The sequence below is a fragment of the Panthera tigris genome, chromosome B1 (genome assembly GCF_018350195.1).
Source record: "Panthera tigris isolate Pti1 chromosome B1, P.tigris_Pti1_mat1.1, whole genome shotgun sequence".
Taxonomy (NCBI): Eukaryota; Metazoa; Chordata; class Mammalia; order Carnivora; family Felidae; genus Panthera; species Panthera tigris.
Genome location: NC_056663.1, coordinates 203,486,792 through 203,505,654, shown reverse-complemented (window position 1 = coordinate 203,505,654; position 18,863 = coordinate 203,486,792). Strand labels below are relative to the sequence as shown.

The 18,863-nt window shown below is 62.4% G+C and overlaps 1 protein-coding gene and 1 long non-coding RNA gene across 2 annotated transcripts; one reads left to right on the top strand and one right to left on the bottom strand.

The window, feature by feature from the left end:
- Positions 1-1,504: 1,504 nt before the first annotated feature.
- On the bottom strand, positions 1,505-4,987 carry NKX1-1 (NK1 homeobox 1). The gene is made up of 2 exons (XM_042982767.1): positions 4,519-4,987; positions 1,505-2,388 (listed from the first exon to the last, which is right to left on the bottom strand). The coding sequence occupies exons 1-2, from the start codon at positions 4,985-4,987 to the stop codon at positions 1,505-1,507; spliced, it is 1,353 nt and encodes a 450-aa protein (XP_042838701.1).
- Positions 4,988-9,454: 4,467 nt separating this feature from the next.
- Positions 9,455-17,442, top strand: LOC122237800. Its single transcript, XR_006216440.1, has 4 exons — positions 9,455-9,769; positions 12,333-12,403; positions 12,605-12,781; positions 16,768-17,442. It is a non-coding gene; the product is annotated as an uncharacterized LOC122237800 (long non-coding RNA).
- The last annotated feature ends 1,421 nt before the right edge of the window (positions 17,443-18,863 follow it).

Below are 18,863 nucleotides of genomic sequence, written 5' to 3'. Positions count from 1 at the left end.
GCCTACACTCTGGGTACCCAGGCCTCAGTGGTGAGACCAGGGGTGTCCCCACCTCCTCTCCCCTCTCCCGTTAGATTCAGCAGATTTGAGCCCCACTCCTGGGGCATGCTGAGCTCCGCCAGTGGGAGAGCCCCCCTCTCGGGGCTGACGGAGTCAGTCAGCAGGGTTACTTAGCAGAAAATCTCCTGGTGCCGGCGCTGTGCGGGTGGGGAGCAGGGGCGGGGGGTGGCAGGTGGGGTGGAGCCTGGGGCGTGGTGGGCAGGGTGGTCCCAGCTGCCCCTCGGCCGCCCTTTACCCACTAGTGACGGTGAAGCCCGTGGGGGGGGGGGGCGCTCTCCTCACTCCTACCCAGGCAGGTGGGGGATCGCTGCCGCCCACCCCCACAGCGCCTTCCGGCTCGCATCTCCAGCCTCAGCCCCCAGCCCTACCCAAAGTGGACGGCGGCGGGCTGCCTGGCGCAGGGAAAAGTTGCGAGAGCTCAGCCGACTCCTCGCACGCGCAGGGGGGTGCTCGCCTAGACACGCGGCCGCGGCGCCCCGGCTCCCTCTGCGGCGCTGGGCTCCGCGCGGACCAGCCCCACGGGCCCCACGGCGCCCCGGGTCCTGCCGCCCCTGCGAGCTCTTTCGGAGTCCAGGCGGGCCGGCGGCCTGCGGCCCCGTAGCCTCGGCTCTCGCGTCGGGCGGCCACCCGCCCCGGGGGCCGCCGCCTCTAGCCTCCCCGCGTCTCCGGGGCTCCAGGAACCCGCGTGGGGACCGCGACTGGAGGGGAACCCGCCAGGCGGTGGAGGAGAGGTGGCCGCGCCGGGCTGGAGCGCTGGACTCGTGCGGGCGGGGCTTGCGGTCCAGCTCGGCGCGCCCCAGCTTTCCTCCGCTGGGAAGCGACGGGAGCTCGTCCCTGCGGAGCCGGGGGAGGATGCGCCCAACACCCGCGGCCCCCGCCCCGCCCGGCTCCGTGGCGCCGGGCTTCCCGCACCCCTAAGGGCCCCCCAAGGCTCCACGGAGGTGGAAGGGGGGCGTCCCTGAAGCTAGAGGATCCGGGGTGGGGGAAGGGGAGACGCGGGGACGCGGGACTCTTGGACAGTAGCCTCAGTCGGCCAGCACCAAGCGCGCGCGTGTGGCGGAACCCAGACGCCATCCGACCGCAGACTTTGGCCACGGGACACCACGCCCGCGGGGAAACCGAGGCCTGAACCCAGCGCCTGGTGCAACAGCCCCCGAGGCGCCTCGGTCGCGCCAAGTACGCACCGACGGGACCGGACGGGACCGGACGGGACCGGCGCAAGGCAGCGCGGGAGCCTGAGGGACGCGGGTTCGGCCTCCTGCGGTTTATTGATTGAGTCAAGTTCAGCAAAGTGCTTCCGAGCGGGCCGAGCCCGGCCCCGACGCGAACAGTCGTTTATAAATTTAAAACTCTCCTGTAGCAACGGGCTATGTACAGAGTCCACGACCGAGGCCTTGCACGAGCGCGGCGGCGGGCGCCTCCGGGTCCCCGTCCGCCGCCGCGCTCACAGGTGCGGCGCGTAGAAGGCGGGCGCGCCGTAGGTCTGCGAGCCCAGCACGAAGGGCGACAGCACCGCCGGGCTCGACAGGAAGGGCAGCTGCGCGGCGCACACCAGGCCGCCGGGGCCGTGCGCCGGGTACCCGGCCGGGCCGTGCATGGCGAGCGGCGCGCCCATGGGCGGCGACGGGCTGAGCGGGCTGAGGCCACCCGGCAGCCCCGCGCCCGGCCCCGCGCCCGGCCCCGCGGCCCCGCCGCCGCCGGTCGGCGCGCTCGTGTCGGCGCCGGGGTTCTGCTTCTTCCACTTGGTGCGGCGGTTCTGGAACCAGATCTTCACCTGCGTCTCGGTGAGGCTCAGCGACAGCGCCAGGTTGAGGCGCTCGCACACCGACAGGTAGCGCGTCGCCTTGAATTTGTTCTCCAGAGCCACGAGCTGCTCGTAGGTGAAGGCGGTGCGCGCGCGCCGCGGCTTCCCGGACTTGGAGTCCGAGCCCGTGCGCTTCCGCTTGGGCTTGGCCGCGGCCGCGCCCTGCGGGGTCGTCCCCGCGCCCCCCGCCGCCGCCGCCGCCGCCGCCGCGACCCCCGGCGGGCCCGGGGCTCCGGGCGAGGTCCCGCGGGGGCCGGGGGCTGCAGCCTCGTCCACCGCGCCGGGGGGCGCCTCGGCCTCGGCCGCGCCCGGGCAGCCCGACCCGCGGGCCGCGAGGCCGCCGCCGCCGCCTCCCCGCGCCTCCTCCGCGCCGCGCGCAGTCCCGGCCTCGGGCGCCCCGTCGTCGTCGTCGTCGTCGTCGTCGGGCGCCTCGTCCCCGCTGTCCGCGCTCGGGCTGCGGCCGCCGCCGCCGCTGCTGTAGCCGCTGGCCTCGGCCTCGTCCGCCTTGTAGGGGTCGCCGGCGTCTGCGGGCGGGCGGGGAGCACAGCACAGTCAGGACGCGGCGCCCTCCCTCCCGCTCCCGCCCCGGGGAGGGTCCCCTTCTCTCCGCTCCCCCCCCCCTCCTCTTCCCCTGGGCGCTTTCGTTCTCCCCCCTCTCCCCTCCCGCGCGCCCGGGGCGCCTCGCTATCCCTTCCTCGCTTGCTTCTCTCGAAGCTTCCCCTGCGCCGAACCTCCCGGGCCGGGCCCGGCCGGGCCCGCCGGGCCGGTGCCGCGCGCGGGGTTTACAGCGGAGTGAAGGCTCCGATCGATCCGCGGGGCAGATACAAACTTAATTAAACTCATTTTGTGTAATGTACAAACTAGTTAACGGCCATTTAATTTATTTCGGCGTAGATTACCCTCCAATTACGGAGAGGCGAGGGCCAGCCAATTACCCAGCATTTTAGAGCCAGCGGGCCAGAGGCGGCGGTGGGGTTGGGGCCGCCTGCAAGGAGTGGGGGGGGGGGGGGGCTCCTGGGGACCAGAACCGGCCGCCCTGGCCCCGATTCCACCTCAAGCCTCCCGGGCCTGGAACTTGGCAGCAGTCCTCCCCCCGCCGAAACCCGGGGGGGTCTGGGTCCTGACCAGGAGGTCCGGTCCTGGGCGGTGGGGGTCCGGAGCGGGTGCTAAGTCGGGGGTGTGTCCCCGCTAGGCCCAGTCTGCGCAGCAGCACGGCTCCTCCCAGCAGAGGCCCCTGAGGTGGCTGCATTTTGAGTCGGGGAAATTTGCAAGAAAGGGTCTGTCCTGGGCAGGCCCTGGGAGGGCATCGCGCAGACTCCACCCCCACAGGTGGTGGTACCACCGACCGGCCGACCGTGAGAAAAGCCAGGCAGGTGCCCTACACAGTGCGGCCCAGTCGGCACCGAGGCCCCTGCTGTTGAGTCAGGTTGACGTGGAGAACCTGGGAGACAAACGTCAAATTCGGTACCAGCAGACTCCTCCAGGGCAACTGCAGAGGTTAGGTGGAAGTCGGCAGGGCAGGTGGCCTGACCCCCCAGCCACACCCCTTGGCGGGAGCAGGGGCTATCCCCTAGGGGACCCTGAGAGCACCTGGCCATACAGCCCTGCCTTGTCCCGGGGAGATCTGAGGAGGGGGAGGGCCTGGCCTGGCTCCCTCCCTGAAGCTGCGAGAGCCAGGGCCTTCCGCTGGGATGGGCTCCCGATGCGGGTGCAGGCTCGGGGTGGAGACTCCCAGAACCCAGGCTAGGCCCAAAGCCCAGAGGGTTTCCCTCCGGCCGGCCTGGGCTTGCTCTCCCTCCATCTAGACCCCACCTGGAACCGGCAAAGCCAAGTACCTGAGGCCCCCATGCCCCAAGGCTGCGGCCCCAGCCCCGGCTGCCCTGCGCCCGCTCCCGTCCCTGCTCGGCGAGGGGCTGGGAAGTTGGAGGGAGAAAGGGCCGAGGAGGGGGAACCAAAAGCAATCAGGAGCCGGTCGAATGCAGTTCTCGATCAATAGCGGCCCCTAATAAGTGTAATAGGTTTTAATCGAGTAATTATCCGAATTTTGACCCTATAATTTAGATGTTCGGGGGGAGTTTGCAAGGTGCTTGAAAGAGATATGCATGCTGCCGTAATGGGATATCGACCGGGCCGGGGGCGCGGGCCGCCCCATTACCGGCCGCTTTCCGCCGCTAAGCACATTTCCCCTTAACTGTAATCGAAGGGATTTAATTGTTTTTCCAGAGATAACCAGCGTTTTGTCACAATTAGTCTGATTTGTCCCAAAAAAAAAAAAAAAAAAAAAAGGAGGAGGAGGAGGAAAGGGGGAGGAAGGGAGGCCTCCGGGCGGCCGTGGTGGGGGCGGGGAGGTCACGGGCCCGCAGCGTCGCAGGCGCCCTCCTCCTCCGGCACCAACTACCTTCCGAGGCCGGCCCCGCGGCCCCGCGGCCCCGCAGCCCCGGGACCCGCTGGCGGAGCCATCCCGGGAGGCGCGGGGCGGCGCGGGCCCCGGAGTCCGGGTCGGACGGAGCCCCGCGCGCTGCGAACTTCGCACACCGCCCCGGCACCCGGCCGGCCAGGCGCGCCGAGGGGCCCAGGAGCGTGAACGCGTAGATGCGGCCCGTCCCCCCGCCCCCCCCCCTCCCCGCACCCGGAGCGGGCCGCGTCCTACTCACGCGGCGGCTCAGCTCCGGTGGCGGCCCCAGCTCCTCCGGCGGCGGCGAGGGCGCGGCGCTCCAGGTCCTCTGAGCGCGGCGGGCGCCCCGGGGCGGAGGGGGCCGGGGCGGAGGGGGCCGGGGCGCACGGGGCGCACGCGGCGGGGCCCAGAAGCACACAGCGGCGTCTCCTGCTGTTGAACTTGTTGGGGTCCAGAATGTCCAGCACCGAGAAGGACGTGGGGCGCGGCGGCGGGCCGGGCCGGGCCGCCCCAGCCCCTTCGGGCGCCGCGGGCACCGTGTCGCTGGCGGCGAGCGGCGGGGGTCCCGCGCGGGCGAAGGCGGGCAGCTCGGCGCGCCCGTCCATGGCGTCCCGGGCGGTGGCGGCGGCGGCGGTGGCGGCGGGCGGTGCGGGCCCCGGGCCGGGCCCGGGCGGCGGCGGCGGCGGCGCCGGGCCGTCCCCGGGAGCCGCCGGGCCGCTCGCGCTCATGCCGGCCTCCCGCCGCTCCGGCCGCTCGGGCCCCGCCGGCTACTGGGCTCCCATCCCCGGCGGCCCCGGGCGCCGCCGCACGGCCCGGCGCAGGCGGCCTCGGCTCGGCTGGCTCTCGGCCGCTGCCGCCCGGCGCTGCCTCCGCCGCCGCCTCAGGCGCCCGCCGCGCCCGGCCCGCGCATTTATGGCGACCCCGCCGGCGGCGCCCACGCGCCCACACGCCGCACACACGTGCGCCCGCAGGCGGCCGCGGGGCGCCGCCGCCCTCGTTAGCGCGCGCGCCTAATTGGCTGCGAACGGCCCCGGGCGGAGGAGGCGGGCCCCGCGCGGGACACACGGACGGAGCCCCGGGCCCGACCGACAGACGCGCAGCCCGGAGCCCGAGTGCGGGCCGCGAGCGGCTGTCGCGGTCAGCGGCGCGTCGCCGCGCCTCCGCTCGTCCAGAAACGGTGCGCCTGCCTCCTGGGCGAAGGGGGAGGAGCCGCCCTGGCTTTTAAATAATTGCGGGATCGGTCGGCGGAGGGGCCGCGGAGGCCCCGGGGCGCGCGGGCGGGCGAGCGCGAAGACTCGGCCGGGACATCCCGGCGCGGGACGCGGCGGGCAGGCGGCCTCTCGTCCGGCTCCGGGGCGCGCAGTCCCGGCGCAACCGCGGTCCCCGAGGCCCCGGCGTCCCTCCGCGGCTGGGGCAGGGGGTGGGGTCGTGGCGGGGGGGTGGGGGGTGTCCCCGGAGGGAGACTCTCGGCGTCTTCCGCGCGTCTCCAGCCCCCTCCCTCTCCTTCGGTCCCGAAGGTCTCCCGGCCGCTCGTCTCGGGGTCGCCTCTCGAGTCTCTGGGTCTCCCTGGCTCAGGGTCTCTGTCCCTCCGGCCCCTCCCGCTCCCGCCCCCTTCGCGTCGTCAAACTAGGGCCCGGCCTCGTGTCCCCGCGAGGGGCGGGGCCGGCGGCCCCTGGGTCGCTCATTAGAAGTGGGATCGAAAATGAGGGAGGCCGGACGGCTCTCCCGCCCCCGCCCCCGCCAAATGGGGACGGAAGAATCGTACAAACGGCAGGCGGCCTACATAAGAATCGATACCCTTCAAGTAAGGGGGCATCGTGCGGCAAACTCCGCCACCCCCGCGCCCGGAGAAACCAGAAGCCCCGCGGGCCGGGGCTGTATTTGCGCGTATTCACCCACAGCTGCCACGTGTGCACCACCGGGCCCTGCGGCCCTCGGAAGGACCGGCCAGCGTCGGCGTCCGAGGGTAAGACCGCTGCTGCCCCTCGGCGGCGCCCTCCCCCCTCCTCCCGCCGCAGAGCCCGCGAGCTCCTCGGCCGTCGCGTCGCCGGTGGGACCCAGGTGGGAGCGGGCGGTGGGAGCGCGCGTGCGAGGGTCTGCAGGGTGTGAGGCTGTGTGTGACGGGCGTGAGTGTGCGCGCGGGCGTGTGCACGAGCGGTGTGCGCGCCACCTCACACTGCGGTCCCCGGAGCCTGCTCCGCGCACAAGGACGGGTCCTTTGCAATTACCGCGGGCAATGATCCTTTGGAAGCAGAAATTAAAAGTTGGGAGAAATAATGGGGGACCGATCGGCTGTAATTTGGGCCCAGCTCGGACATGCTGAGCCTCAGGGAGGCTGGGACTGGGGGGGAGGCAAGGGCTCCCCCCTCCCCTCCCTCCCCTCCCCTCCCCCGCGTGCTGGTCCATCCCGAGATTCTAATCAGACCCACAACACTGTGTCCTTCCTTGCCAGGACTTGATTATTCTTTATCTTTAAATTATAAATCACCTCTGGGGGAAGGAGGGTGGATAATCTCTCATCACAGGGAGGTAATTATTTCCTTCCCGCCCCCACCTTCCTGGTGGGACTCTTAGGCTCTCTCTACCCCTCCCCCAGCTAAGTTTGAATATAGATGTGCACACCCCATTCACACACACACACACACACACACACACACACACACACTCATTCAGCAGCAGGCACCGTATACAGTCGCAGATTCATTCATGAGCACCTGGGCACACCATCTCAGGCGCATGACCCACTAATGCACTCGCGTCCCTGCAGCCAGCCTCACCAGTGCCCACCAGCTCTCTCTGCACTGGTCTCGGTCCCCTCTTTGACGCTTTCCGTGAGGAGGGCACACAGGGCCTCTGCCTGGCCAGTCCCTGAGCTGCCACTGCTCCCGCCACGCCCCCCCCCACCCTGGCACAGCATGAGGTGCCCTAGGGGCGGGTCCCAACTACAGACCTCTGACCTGGCTCTACCCCTCATGTGCATGCTCACACTCCATGCCACACAGCACCTGTCCCCTAGCTACTGCAGGTCACCAGGGAGGCACAAACATGGCTGTCACAACCCCCACACCCTGCCGGGTGGGCAGGGTGTGGACGTGGGTCCGCTCTCACCCCCGTTATACACACTGCACACCTGCAGGTGAGGAAGAGAGATGTGAGGCGTCTCGCTACAACGTTCATTCAACACAAACACACGTAAGATGACGTTTTATGTCATGGAGATGCAGTACGATGTATGGTGAGTATCACTAAAGCATAGTAGAGGGAACACAGTATATGAAATATGCTATGTAATAGGCATAATCAAATAACATATCGTAATATACAACCAAGCACATCCACACACTCAGCACAGCAGGAAGTGCTCCCTGCCCAGAGGCGAGGGCTGGCTCAGGGCTGAGTGTTACTGGGACAAAAGTGCTGTGAGTGTCCTGGAGTCTGGAGGTGCCGGGACTCCCTCCTTGGTCCTCCTCTCCCTCTCTCTTCCGTGCTGTCAACAGTCTAATGGGAGCTGCAGTGGTCTGAGTAATGAACTGCAAAGTCTGGCCCAGGGGAGCAGGGGGAGGGCAATGGGGTGTGAGGGGAGGCCTCCAGAGCTCCGTAGGCAACCTCGGGTCACGTTCCCATGCGAAGGGGGCTGCTGTGTGAGGACAAGGCTCAGGGAGATCCTAGCATCCTCTCTTGCCCTCCCCCTCCCCCATCTCTTAAGAAATAACCCCGTTCACGGGGATGCACAGCACCCACCCACCCTACTCTCTCAGATACCCGGAACAACCCTCCCCTCCCCCCAACTTCAACTCGGAGCGTCTAGGGCTAGCTATAAAGACGTCCTTTTGCTCCTAATCACAATTGATTGTCAATTAGACCCTCATTTGTGCAATCTTTGCCCATCTGCCATATCGGGTTATCTCCAAGCCACCAGCTTCCCTTGCAGGGCCCCAGGTGGGCACTGACAGGTGAAATCAGTGCCTGAGATAGGGATGCCTCTGCCTACCCGGTGGACAGGAGACACCCCTTCGTTGCTAAGCCTCCACTCACCGCACATCAGTCAGGACCAGATGGGGTCATTGGCAGGCTGGGGTGGGGGGTGTGCACCAAGACAGTGACCGACACGGAACAAGTGTAGAAATCTGGGGGAGGGACTGGGGCTGAAAGGTTTTAGAAGTGGCCCAGGGAACGGTAGTGGGTGGGGACTGAGGTTATGCAGAAGAGGAAGGGGAGGTGTTGGAGGGAGAGGTACAGGGAGGGCTGAGCTTCCAGCCGTACCCTCTCCCAACACCGGAGTTTTTGGGACTTTGGGGTGCACAAGAGCAGGTGGGACACCCCACCACTAACATATGTGCCTATGAACCCCCTACTCAGTGTCTCCACCTGTCATTTGTTGGATTCTATGTGATTTGTATACCTTCCCCTTGGGAGTCGAGTAACAACACAATCACAGCCTTCGTGTACATGGGGGTGGGGGGTCCTCCCTTCTCTTGCTGGAGAAGCTTTATCGGGCAGGATGGAGGGGCAGCAACATTCAGGGGTCTACAGGGGCACATGGATGGATAACCCCCGCTTTGTACAATGTTTCATGCAAAGCGTACCCCCACCCCAGACTGCCCAGGGCCCTCCCAACATCGCTGTGAAATATGCAGGGAAGGCATTATCACCTCCATCTACACATTAGTGTTCTGACTCCTCGAGTCCATGCCGAGTCCCGCTGATGAGCTGGTGTCTCTGAATAGGCCAACCTCCTGTGCGCCTGTGGGGAGGATGCAGGAGGCAGAGGAGGAGGATGAGAACAGGAGGCTTTTAACCTCCCTCCTCGTGGAGAGGCGAGAGGTAAGAGGATTCTCCACCCCCTCTGCTCCTCGGGGAACAATTTTGCTCACCCCGAGTTTGAAAAACGAGAGGGGAACTTTCTAGTTATTGATTTCTTTATTCATCTTCTTTAAGATATACCTCTCCTGGGGTCTCCTGACTTCTCGAGCAAGGGTACGCCACACTCAACAGCAGAGAAGAGATGGAAACACGGGCGTTTGCCTGCGCCCTACGGACCGCGCAGCCGCGGCACCAAGGGCGTCTTCAGACCCACAGACAGAGCCAAAGCACGTCAGCACCACGGACAGCGCACCGCCGCCGGGCGGCCGCCCCCCCCCCCCCGCCGCGCGCTCGAGCGTTCAGCACCGCGGACAGCGCAAACTGCCACCCACCGCTAAACTCTCCTCGGTTGTCCACCTGCTGTAACATCTGTGCCCCGAGCTTGGCTCGCTTCCCTGGACTCTAGGATATCCCACCGGAGGACGAGGGCGGCAGGCTGTGTGTGTGGTGTGGCGTCCGGGCACAGTGCGTGCTACCCCCCAGCCCATTCACATTGGCCAAGCCAGGGCCAACCAAAGGGTAGGGATTTTTACAAGGTTTTCACTGTCCAGGTTTGAATGCTTCTATTTCTAAGCTGCATGAGTTCAAAGATGAAAAGCACGTAGCACTGGGCCTGGATCATGGCAAGGAGTCAGTCAAACGCAAAGGTGAGGTTTAAACCCTTTAAAACAAAGACAAAATCCTGAATCATCAAAACTGAAAGTGGCTCTCGGGCTGTGCAGTCAAGGGTGCTGTGGGGGGGGGGGCGGGGGGGCAGGGCACCCAACTCCCACATCAGCACTGAGGAGGTGGTGGCCAGCTTCCTCCCTTGGCCACGGAGGACATCCTAGCTCCGGAGAGTTTTCCGACCAGAAGGTAGGGCAGCAGTGGGGATTACCACCTCACACATGGGCAAACTGAGGATGAAGACAACTGATCACATGCTCCAATGTCACCCAGCCGGTACGTGGTGGAACTTTGATGTGGATGCGAGTCCTACTGATGCAAAGTGACATAATCAGCTACCAGATGCCAAAGGGAAGGTAGTCCAGGTGGGGCGCCCCGAGGGGTCCTTGCCACTGCAGGCTCTCTCTAGAATGGCCCTTTTTGCCCTCGGTCTTTCCAGCTGCTTTGCTTGCCTGCCACTGGTCCACCTCACAAGGGCGACAAGGATGTCCAGGTTCAGTCCTGCCCAGAACAGCCACCTTGTGTCCCTGACCTACAGAGTTCTGTTAGTACCCAGGGCTCCAAGCACAGCCATTCTCGCCATCAGTAATCACCACAGCAGTTTGGGCTTTCTATAGATTTTTTACCCGGGGGAATGCTCTAAGCCTCCCTGTTTGAGGTGGGTGGTCAGAAGACCCCTTGTGAGCAGGGGGTCTGGGGATGCCTTGGGCGTGTGGTGTCAGAGTCTCCCGCTGATGAATACCCTCACCCCTCACTGCCCTTGCCACAGCCTAGCCCTCCGGTCTGTTCTCCATCATCCTGAAGCACAAATCAAATCACATGCCTCTTCCAGAAATACCTGAAGGCTGCCAGGGTCTAGGGCTGGCCTCTGGGCTCTGCAGCCCGGCATTAAGGACTTCCTCCCTGGACCCTGTAGGCTGTCCTGCACAGTCCCTAAACCTGTGCCCTGTGCCCAGAGCTCCTGAGCCCAGTGGTCAACCTGGCACGTGCCTACATCTGCAGTTCCCTCTTTGAGCAGTGCCCTTGGCCACTTGGCCACGTGCATCATTCCCACTTACCTTAGTGGCAGCACCCCTGGGAGCTGTCTGATTTCCCTGTGTGGAGGCAGACACCTTCCTGAGTGTCCTTCCAAAACCCGAGCTCCACTCTGTCGTGTTTTAACACATCACGGGGTCTTTATCTGTTCACATGTGGCTCTGGCTCCAGACTGTGGGCTCCCGGACACTGTGTGTGTCTCACTCAGCTCTGTGTCCCCCATCAAAGTAAAGGCGGAATGCAAAATGCAAAAAGTGACGAGGAAAATCAGAAGGCACGGTGCTGAGGGGGTGGGGCAAGCACTTCAGCCCACACACTCTACTTTCAGCCCCGCCGTGGTCTGACTTCCCGGTCTATCTCTGGCCCCTGTGAGTAGGGAGATGGCCCTGGCTGGGGAGTCAGGGCCCTGGCCGCCTTGGCTCTGTCCTCCACCAACAGACGGGTCTGGTGCTGATTAACTTTCTCCTTGGTGTAGTGGATGAAGGTGGTGTCCCCCGCCAGACCCCTGACCAGATCCCCACTCAGATCCCTGCTTAGATCTTTTTCCAGATCCTTGTCCAGATCTCTGCCCAGATTCCCACCTGGATCCCTGCCCCTGCTGCTGGGAGTGTAAGGAGTTCCAGCTCAGACCCATGAGCTACTCAGAACTGTCCTTCGCTGATAAGAGACTCATTCCTAGAGACACCTGGGGGGACACTGTCCCTCCTTCAAGGCTAGACAGCTGTCGGGATTTACACTCCAGGGCTCCCTGCAGATCAGGCCAAGACGAGGCTTCTCCAGAAGGCATCCTTGCTGTGTTCTGTCCCTGCCTTTCCTACGCTGCCTCCTGGATTTCTCCTGCCTCAGTAAATCCCAGGTGCCCGAATCCATGCTTCCCGGGCTCTGCTTGGGTCTCACCAGGGGTGACAGGTTGGGATGGCATGGAGACCGACATGGGAAGTCCCTGCCCAGGGAAGGAATTGTTACCCCTGCTGTGCTGTGTGTCTCAGTGCACAGCTTACTTCTGGACCCAAGATGCGTCTGTGCACATGGGCGCCTCACAGTAATCGTTCTTGCCCCTCCCCCCTGCCCCCAGCCCCATCCAATGGGAAAAACTCTAATTAAATCAGAAATATCACAGACTGGATAATTTTTAAAAGTTCATTTTTTTTTTATTTTGAGAGAGAGAGAGAGAGAGAGAGAGAGAGAGAGAGAGAATCCCAAGCAGGCTCTGCACTGTCAGCACAGAGCCTGACATGGGGCTCGAAATCACAAACCGTGAGATCATGACCTGAGCCAAAATCGAGAGTCAGACACTTAAGCGACTGAGCCACCCAGGTGCCCCTGGATAATTTAACCAGTTTTTCTTTCCCTTCATCCCCTTACTCGGTCACGGCCTTTCAATGGGGAAAGTATACCTCCCACCCACTGAAATTATACTTTGGCCACATGACCCGCAGTGGGCAGAAGGGACCAGGAGCCTGCTCTGAGCTCAGGCTTTAAGAGCATCTGTGCTTCTGCCCCTTGCAGCATCCACTGTCCTCTGTGAAGAGATCATGCTCTGGACACTGTTGTTCCCTCAGCTGGGACCAGGAATCAAGGTCTGGAGCCCGCCCAAACCCCACCTGATGAGCCCAGTTGGGGGGGGGCACCCAATGGCAGCTGATCATGGTCCACGGGCAGGAAATGGGGATAACGGCTGTGGGCCACCGAGAGCTTTGGGGCTGTTTGTTACACGGCGGTGTTGTAGCAGAAACCGGACTGATACAAGTGGGACCCTTAACCCACCCATGGCACCCTAGAGTGGAGAAGATGTGGCCTGAGGAGTACCCGCCCACTTGTCTGCTCAGTTCCCATCTCGCCTGGCTTACCTGCCTCAGTTTCTGTGACCAGACCTCCATATGTCCACCAGCTGACCTATCCACTGCTCGCCTATCCCACGAGCACGGGGCGACATCTCTCCAGTCACCCAGACCCAGGTACCAGTGTTTCTCCCCCCTCCCCACATCCTATGGGGGGCTCATTCCTTCACCCACCATGCATTGGGCTACTCTCCATGCCACACCTCTGACAGGGTGAGTCCGGGGGTGGGCATGGGGGCGGAAATGGGCAAGGTAGGCAGGTCCGCCTCAAGGAGGGTAGGCAGTTATCCAGTTACCGTGGAGAGCGGGCTGCCACCAGCGGTCCTTCAATTTCCACCTGATAGGCCTTGAGAGGGGGCGGGAGGTCGTGAGGGTGGGTGGGAAGGTCAGGCACTTCCCTGGTCAGGAAGGGTGGACAGTGTCCTGGGAGCCGGGTCGTCCAGGGAGGAAGAAGGGAGAGGGCACCGGGAACTGGGGTGCGAGGAGAGGGCCAGGCAAGGTAAACAGAAAGAGTTCAATAAATGCATGCAGTGAAACTTCCTGCCCAGCACGTATATGCCACAGTCACCCCCGCAGGACGCACTGGGGTCGGGAGGGCATGTGGTGGGGGCAGTCACGCCGCGTAATGAGCTTAATTGAGGTTAATGCCTCTTGCACGGCTCCCTGATTATTAAATTATTATCACATGCGTGAATCCTAATTAGAAGTTTGAGTAACACTCCAAGGGAAGCCTCCGAGGAGCGATTCTGGAGCTCCGCTGCCCCGGCGCCCTCCCCGCTCCAGGGGGTGCTCTCCCCCCCCCCCCCGCAGGGGGAGTGGGGGAGGGGCGAGTAGGGTGAGGGCGGGGTGAGCACGCCCCGAGGTGGGGTGTTGAGCGCGCTCCCGGTGCCGGTGAGCCGCTGAACTGCGTGGGACCCGGATGGGGAGGATTGGGGGGAGACTCAGGCACGCCCCAACTGCTCCCCCCCACCGAACCCCGCCCCTTGGGGGTCTTTTGCGTGTGAGAGGGTCCCTGCGGCCTGCCTGCTGGCAGTTGCCCTCCTTCCCCAAGCGAAGTTGGTGATGGGTTTGCAGCGGTGGGGGGGGGGGGGGGGGCGATGGGCGGGAGGGGCTCGCGGTTCCACTTTCCCTCTTCTCCGGAGGCCCCCCTCGCCGACGCCGTTTGGCAGTGGGCACCCCAGGCCCCCTCTCCAAGGTCACTCCACGGGGTCCTGGCTCCCCGTGGGCACCCCCGCGCATTCCGAGCCCCCGGACCTAACCCGGCCCCCGGGAGGCCCTCAGTGAGTGCACGCGCCGGTGGACGGTGTGCGCGCTCCACACGCATGTGCCCGTGTGTTCATGCGCACGTGTGGCCCTGCATGAGTCTGCTCCGTGGGGGTGTGTGGGGGGGTGTCCACGTGACTCCGCGTGCGTGTGCCCGCTCGTGTGTGGGTCTGTGCGCCGCGTGTGCCCGGCGAGGGGCTGACTCTGTGGCCTGAGCGCCCTGTGCCCGCGGGTGGGTCTCGGGGGTCGCCGGGGCGCAGCCCGGGGTGGGGGCCACGCTGCCGGCAAAGTCAGGGCTTTGGGATCCGGGCCGAGCTGCAGCGCGCGTGGATCTTCTCCGCAGCCTCCCCGGCGCTGGACGGTCTCCGGGAAAGAGGGGTGGGGGTGGGGGGCTGCGGTGCGAGTGCAGGGTCCCCAGGGAGAGAGACAAATCAGTCGTTCCTCCCCTCCCCTTGAGAGCGGACTCGCCCCCTCCCCCCGCCTTTCCCCCTCCACTTCTCTATTTATTTTCCTCTCTGTTGCTGAAACATATTGAAGGGGAGAAAAAGGAACATTAAGATCCACTGTGAGCCGTGCGGCGGTTTAACGATTTCAAATGAGCCCCGGCTTGGGTGAGGCCCTGACAATTCCCCGTCAGGATGGCAGATGACGGCTAAAATTACCCGGAATCAATATTCTCACCGGGTGTCCCGGGCTGATAAGCGCGGCCAAGACAATGTTGACTATTAAAGTCGACAGCTTGAGATATTACACTATTAGTTATGCTATTTTTAATAATCTATAATATTTGGGCTATAATTAATTAATTATACGGGTCAGATAATATCTAGGGCTGGAATGAGGTCTGAAGGACCTATTACCGCGGTAATGAGAAAAGAGAAATCTAATCTGGGGACAGGTGCTAGGAGGGCCGGGCGGGCCTGGGACGCGTGCCTGTCCTGCTGGCCTTGCCCCCCGCCAGCCGGCTCCCTCAGAACCAGGGGTCCTCGGGGTCACGCGCAGTGGGGCTGTTGGAGGATGGGGTCTCTGACCCCAGGGCCCAGCAGCTGAGGGGTGTTTGCCCGTCCTGCTGGAGGCGGGCACCCTGGTCCCCGCCCCCCCACCTGCCTTCCCATCTTTCTCTGCAGTGAGGGCCCCCCGCTTCCCGACACCCAGGGCGTGCATGCCAAGGCTCACCTCACCCGCTCCAGCGTCTTCCAGACGACGCACAGAGAACAAAACCCAAACCCGTGGCCTCGGTCACAGAGGCTCGGCCCGCGTCCCCCTCCTCGCTGGGCTCGGCACACCCCCGTCAGGCCGCCGGCCGCTGCTGGGCCCCGAGCCGAGCTCGCCACGGCCTCCGCACCGGAGGTCGCCTGGTTCCGACCGCCCGGCTTCGCACTCCTTTCTGCTCCGGCAGCACCCCCTAAAGGCCCCGGCTCAGCTCTTCCCCGAGACCGCCCAAAGGGCTTGATGTATTTGTTTGCTGGCGGAACGGAGGTATGACAGACACCGGTTCTGCTGCTCCGGAGGGGAGTGACCTTCGGGGAAAAGCCAAGACAGAGGCAGTCGCCTGGAGTGAGCTCCAGCAGGGTGACGGCAGGCCCCGTGCCTGGGTGCGTCCCCCACAGCAGCTGCTGGCCGATGTGCTGCTTCTCCTTGGCCTTCTGGTGCTGCGGGGAGCCTTGCTCTGGGCGGTCAGCCCTGGGGGACACGGCCCTCCCCCACCGGGCTGCTCCACTAAAACCACAGAGTGAGCCGGTTCTCGGGCGTCGGGCCCTGAGAGGGTGGCCCCGGGAGGCGTGCGGCTGGGTGCCCACACGTGTCCCAGAAACAGGGTCAGGCTGTGGCTCGGAGCCCGGTGTTCTCTGTCCAGCGGCCTCGGACCCACAAGGAGTCTGGGTACCTTGGCCCTCCGTGAACTTCCTGACCTCTGCAGGGCTGTTGCCTTTGCAAGTCGGTGTCTCCCCTTTGCGGTCAGTTGGCCCCTCGGCTCTGCCCAGATGGCCCCGCTCCTGTCCCCCACCGGCCGCCCACTTTACTGGGCACGGGCGGAGGCCGCACCGTTTGCGGGACATTCAAAGGTCCCGCCTCCCCAGAGCCACACAGCCCCAGGGCCTGGGGAGCACGGGAGCTCAGGCGGCACTTGGCATAGGCCAGCCGGGGTGGCAGGGGGCAGGAGCCCTGGCGTGGGGGCTGTGGCCCCGGCCGTGGGAGGGATGCCACGTGGGCTCCCTGCGGACCCAGACCCGCCCCGCCTGGGGGCCCGGGAAGGATCCTGCTGCCCCCGTGTTCTTTTCTGCTGACAAAAGTAAGCCGCGCTCCTGGAGAAGGCGCAGGGAGCCAGAGCATGTTCCGGAACCCGCAGCACAGCAGGACCTCGGCGTGCATCCCGCCGCTTCCCTTTTACCGTGTTTCCTGCTCTTTGAAGACGTGCTCGTGGGCGCTGCGCGTGCAGCTTTGGTCTCGGCTGCCCGCCCCCACTTCACACACCGTCCCTACTTGCCGTGGCTGCTCACCTCGAGGGGCCCGGGCTGGCCACCCCTCAGTTAGCTTCCTGCTACTCTAAACACGTGGCTGCGTGGACCCGTGTTTGGACTTTCCTCCCCTCTTTAGGGGAAAACAGACGTGAGTCCCTGCGTTCACGGGCAGGAGCGACTCAACGAGCCGGGACACACATCGTTTCGAGCCAACCCTTCCACACACACAGGGGGCAAACCCGCTCGCCGGAATGTGCTGGTGAGGATGCCAGTTTTCCTTGATGAAATGCTGGTCGTGTGTGTGTTTAATGGCCTTTGTCCCTTTCCCATTCGTCCAAGTGTTGGGGTTGTTGTAATAGATTAAAAAACCCTTTATTATAGACTATGCCGAGTCTACACAGAAGCGCAGAGAAGAGCCGGAGGCCCCCAGCGCTCGCGCCCAGCAGGCGTCACGAGACCCCACTTCTCTCTCTGGGACGTTTTAAAGCGCATCTCCGCACACCAAGTGTCTTCGCCTGTAACCATTTCAGTCGATGAAAGGAGATGAAGCGCGTACAGGTTGGAAAGGAAAAACTCAAACCGCCCCTGCCCTGTGCAGACCTAGGAGCCGTTCCCAGGGCCACCTGGGGAGGTCAGATGACCTACAAAACGTTGAATTCCTATGTACCAGCAATCGATCACTTGAGGCTAATATGAATTAATTTTTTTTTTTTTTTTTTTTACAATATCTCCAGGTTCAGGAAGTTCCTTCCTAATCCCGGTTTTCTGAGAGTTTTTATCACGAACAGATGATTTTATCAAGTGTTTTCTCTGCATCTCCTGAGTGTCCTGTGGTTTCCTTTCATCTGTTAGTGTGGCGGGCAGGGCGGGCAGTGACGCAATGCCAGGCCCCTCTTGCATTGTGGGAAGGAATGGTGCTCGGTCGTGATGTTTTCATTCTTTCTGTATGTTGCCGGATTCGATCTGCTAACGTTTTATTGAAGATTTTGCATAGATGTTCATGGTTCGATAGCTTCTTATCTTGTCCTATCTTTGTCTCTTGTTGGAGTTAGAGAACGCTGGCCTCATAAAATGGGAAAATATTATCTCCTCTGTTTTATTAAAACATTTTAAAAACCTTTTTTTAAGTTTATTTTTGAGAGACAGAGAGCGCGAGTGGGGGAGGGGTAGGGAGGGAGAGAGAGAGAGAATCCCAAGCAGGCTCTGCACTGTCAGCACAGAGCCTGATGTGGGACTCGAATTCACAAACCAAATCACGACCCGAGCCGAAATCAAGAGTCGGAGGCTTAACCTACTGAGCCACCAAGGTGTCCCCCCTGCCGATTTTTTAAATGTTTATTTATTTATTTATTAAAAAAATTTTTTTTAACGTTTATTTATTTTTGAGACAGAGAGAGACAGAGTATGAACGGGGTAGGGTCAGACAGAGAGTCAGAATCTGAAACAGGCGCCAGGCTCTGAGCGGTCAGCACAGACCCCAACGCGGGGCTCGAACTCACAGACCACGAGATCATGACCTGAGCCGAAGTCGGCCGCTTAACCGACGGAGCCACCCAGGCGCCCCAATGTTTATTTATTTTTCAGAGAGAGAGAGAGAGTGCAAGCAGGGGAGGGGCAGACAGGGAGACACAGAATCTGAAGCAGGCTCCAGGCTCGAGCTGTCAGCACAGAGCCCGACGTGGGGCTCAAGCCCGTGCATCGTGAGATAGTGACCTGAGGCGAAGTTGGACGCTTAACTGACTGAACCACCAAGGGGCCCCTCTTCTACTTTCTTGGAAAGATTATGTAGAGTTGTTGTTGTTGTTGTTGTCTAATTATTAGCTATTTTTTACAATTTGCCAGTGAAACGCTCTGGGTTTGGAGTTTTCTTCCTTGAAAGGTTATTTACCGTGAACTCAATTGCTTTTGTAGATAGAGGGTTGTCGGGTTGTTAGTTCTTCTTGGGCAAGTTTTGATAGCTTGTGGATTTCAGGGACTTGGCCGATCCGTTGAGATTGTGGAATCTGAATCTGTGTAGATCCTACTCTTCCTTTTAATGTCCATGGGCTCTGTCGTGATAACCTTGTCTTTACTCCTGTTGTTGGTAATTTGCGTCTTCTCTTTTTTCTTCATCAGCCTGGCTGCAGGTTTATCTTTGTAATAGACTTTTCCAAAAAGCCATCTCTTACTTCATTGATTTTGTGTAAATTTTTTCTGTTTTTAATTTTACTGATTTGGGCTTCATCCTTATGATTTACTTTTTTTCTGGTTGTTTTGGGTTTCTTCTTTTTCTAGTTCACTCAGGAGGAAGCTTGGATTATTCTCTTCCCGTATAAACATTTAATGCTATGAATTTCCCTCTAAGCCCTGCTTTAACTGCATTCCACAAATAATTTTGATACTGAAACTTTTCATTTACTTCAAATGTTTTCTAATTTCCCCGGAGGCAATTTCTTTGATCCCTGTGTGATTTACAAGGGCATTAACGTCTGAGCCTC

Coding starts and splice junctions, on each gene's coding strand:
- NKX1-1 (XM_042982767.1), bottom strand. CDS start 4,987: ATGAGCGCGAGCGGCCCGGCGGCTCCCGGGGACGGCCCGGCGCCGCCG. Junction 2,389..4,518: donor CACCGGAGCTGAGCCGCCGC/GTGAGTAGGACG, acceptor GCCCGCCCGCAG/ACGCCGGCGACCCCTACAAG.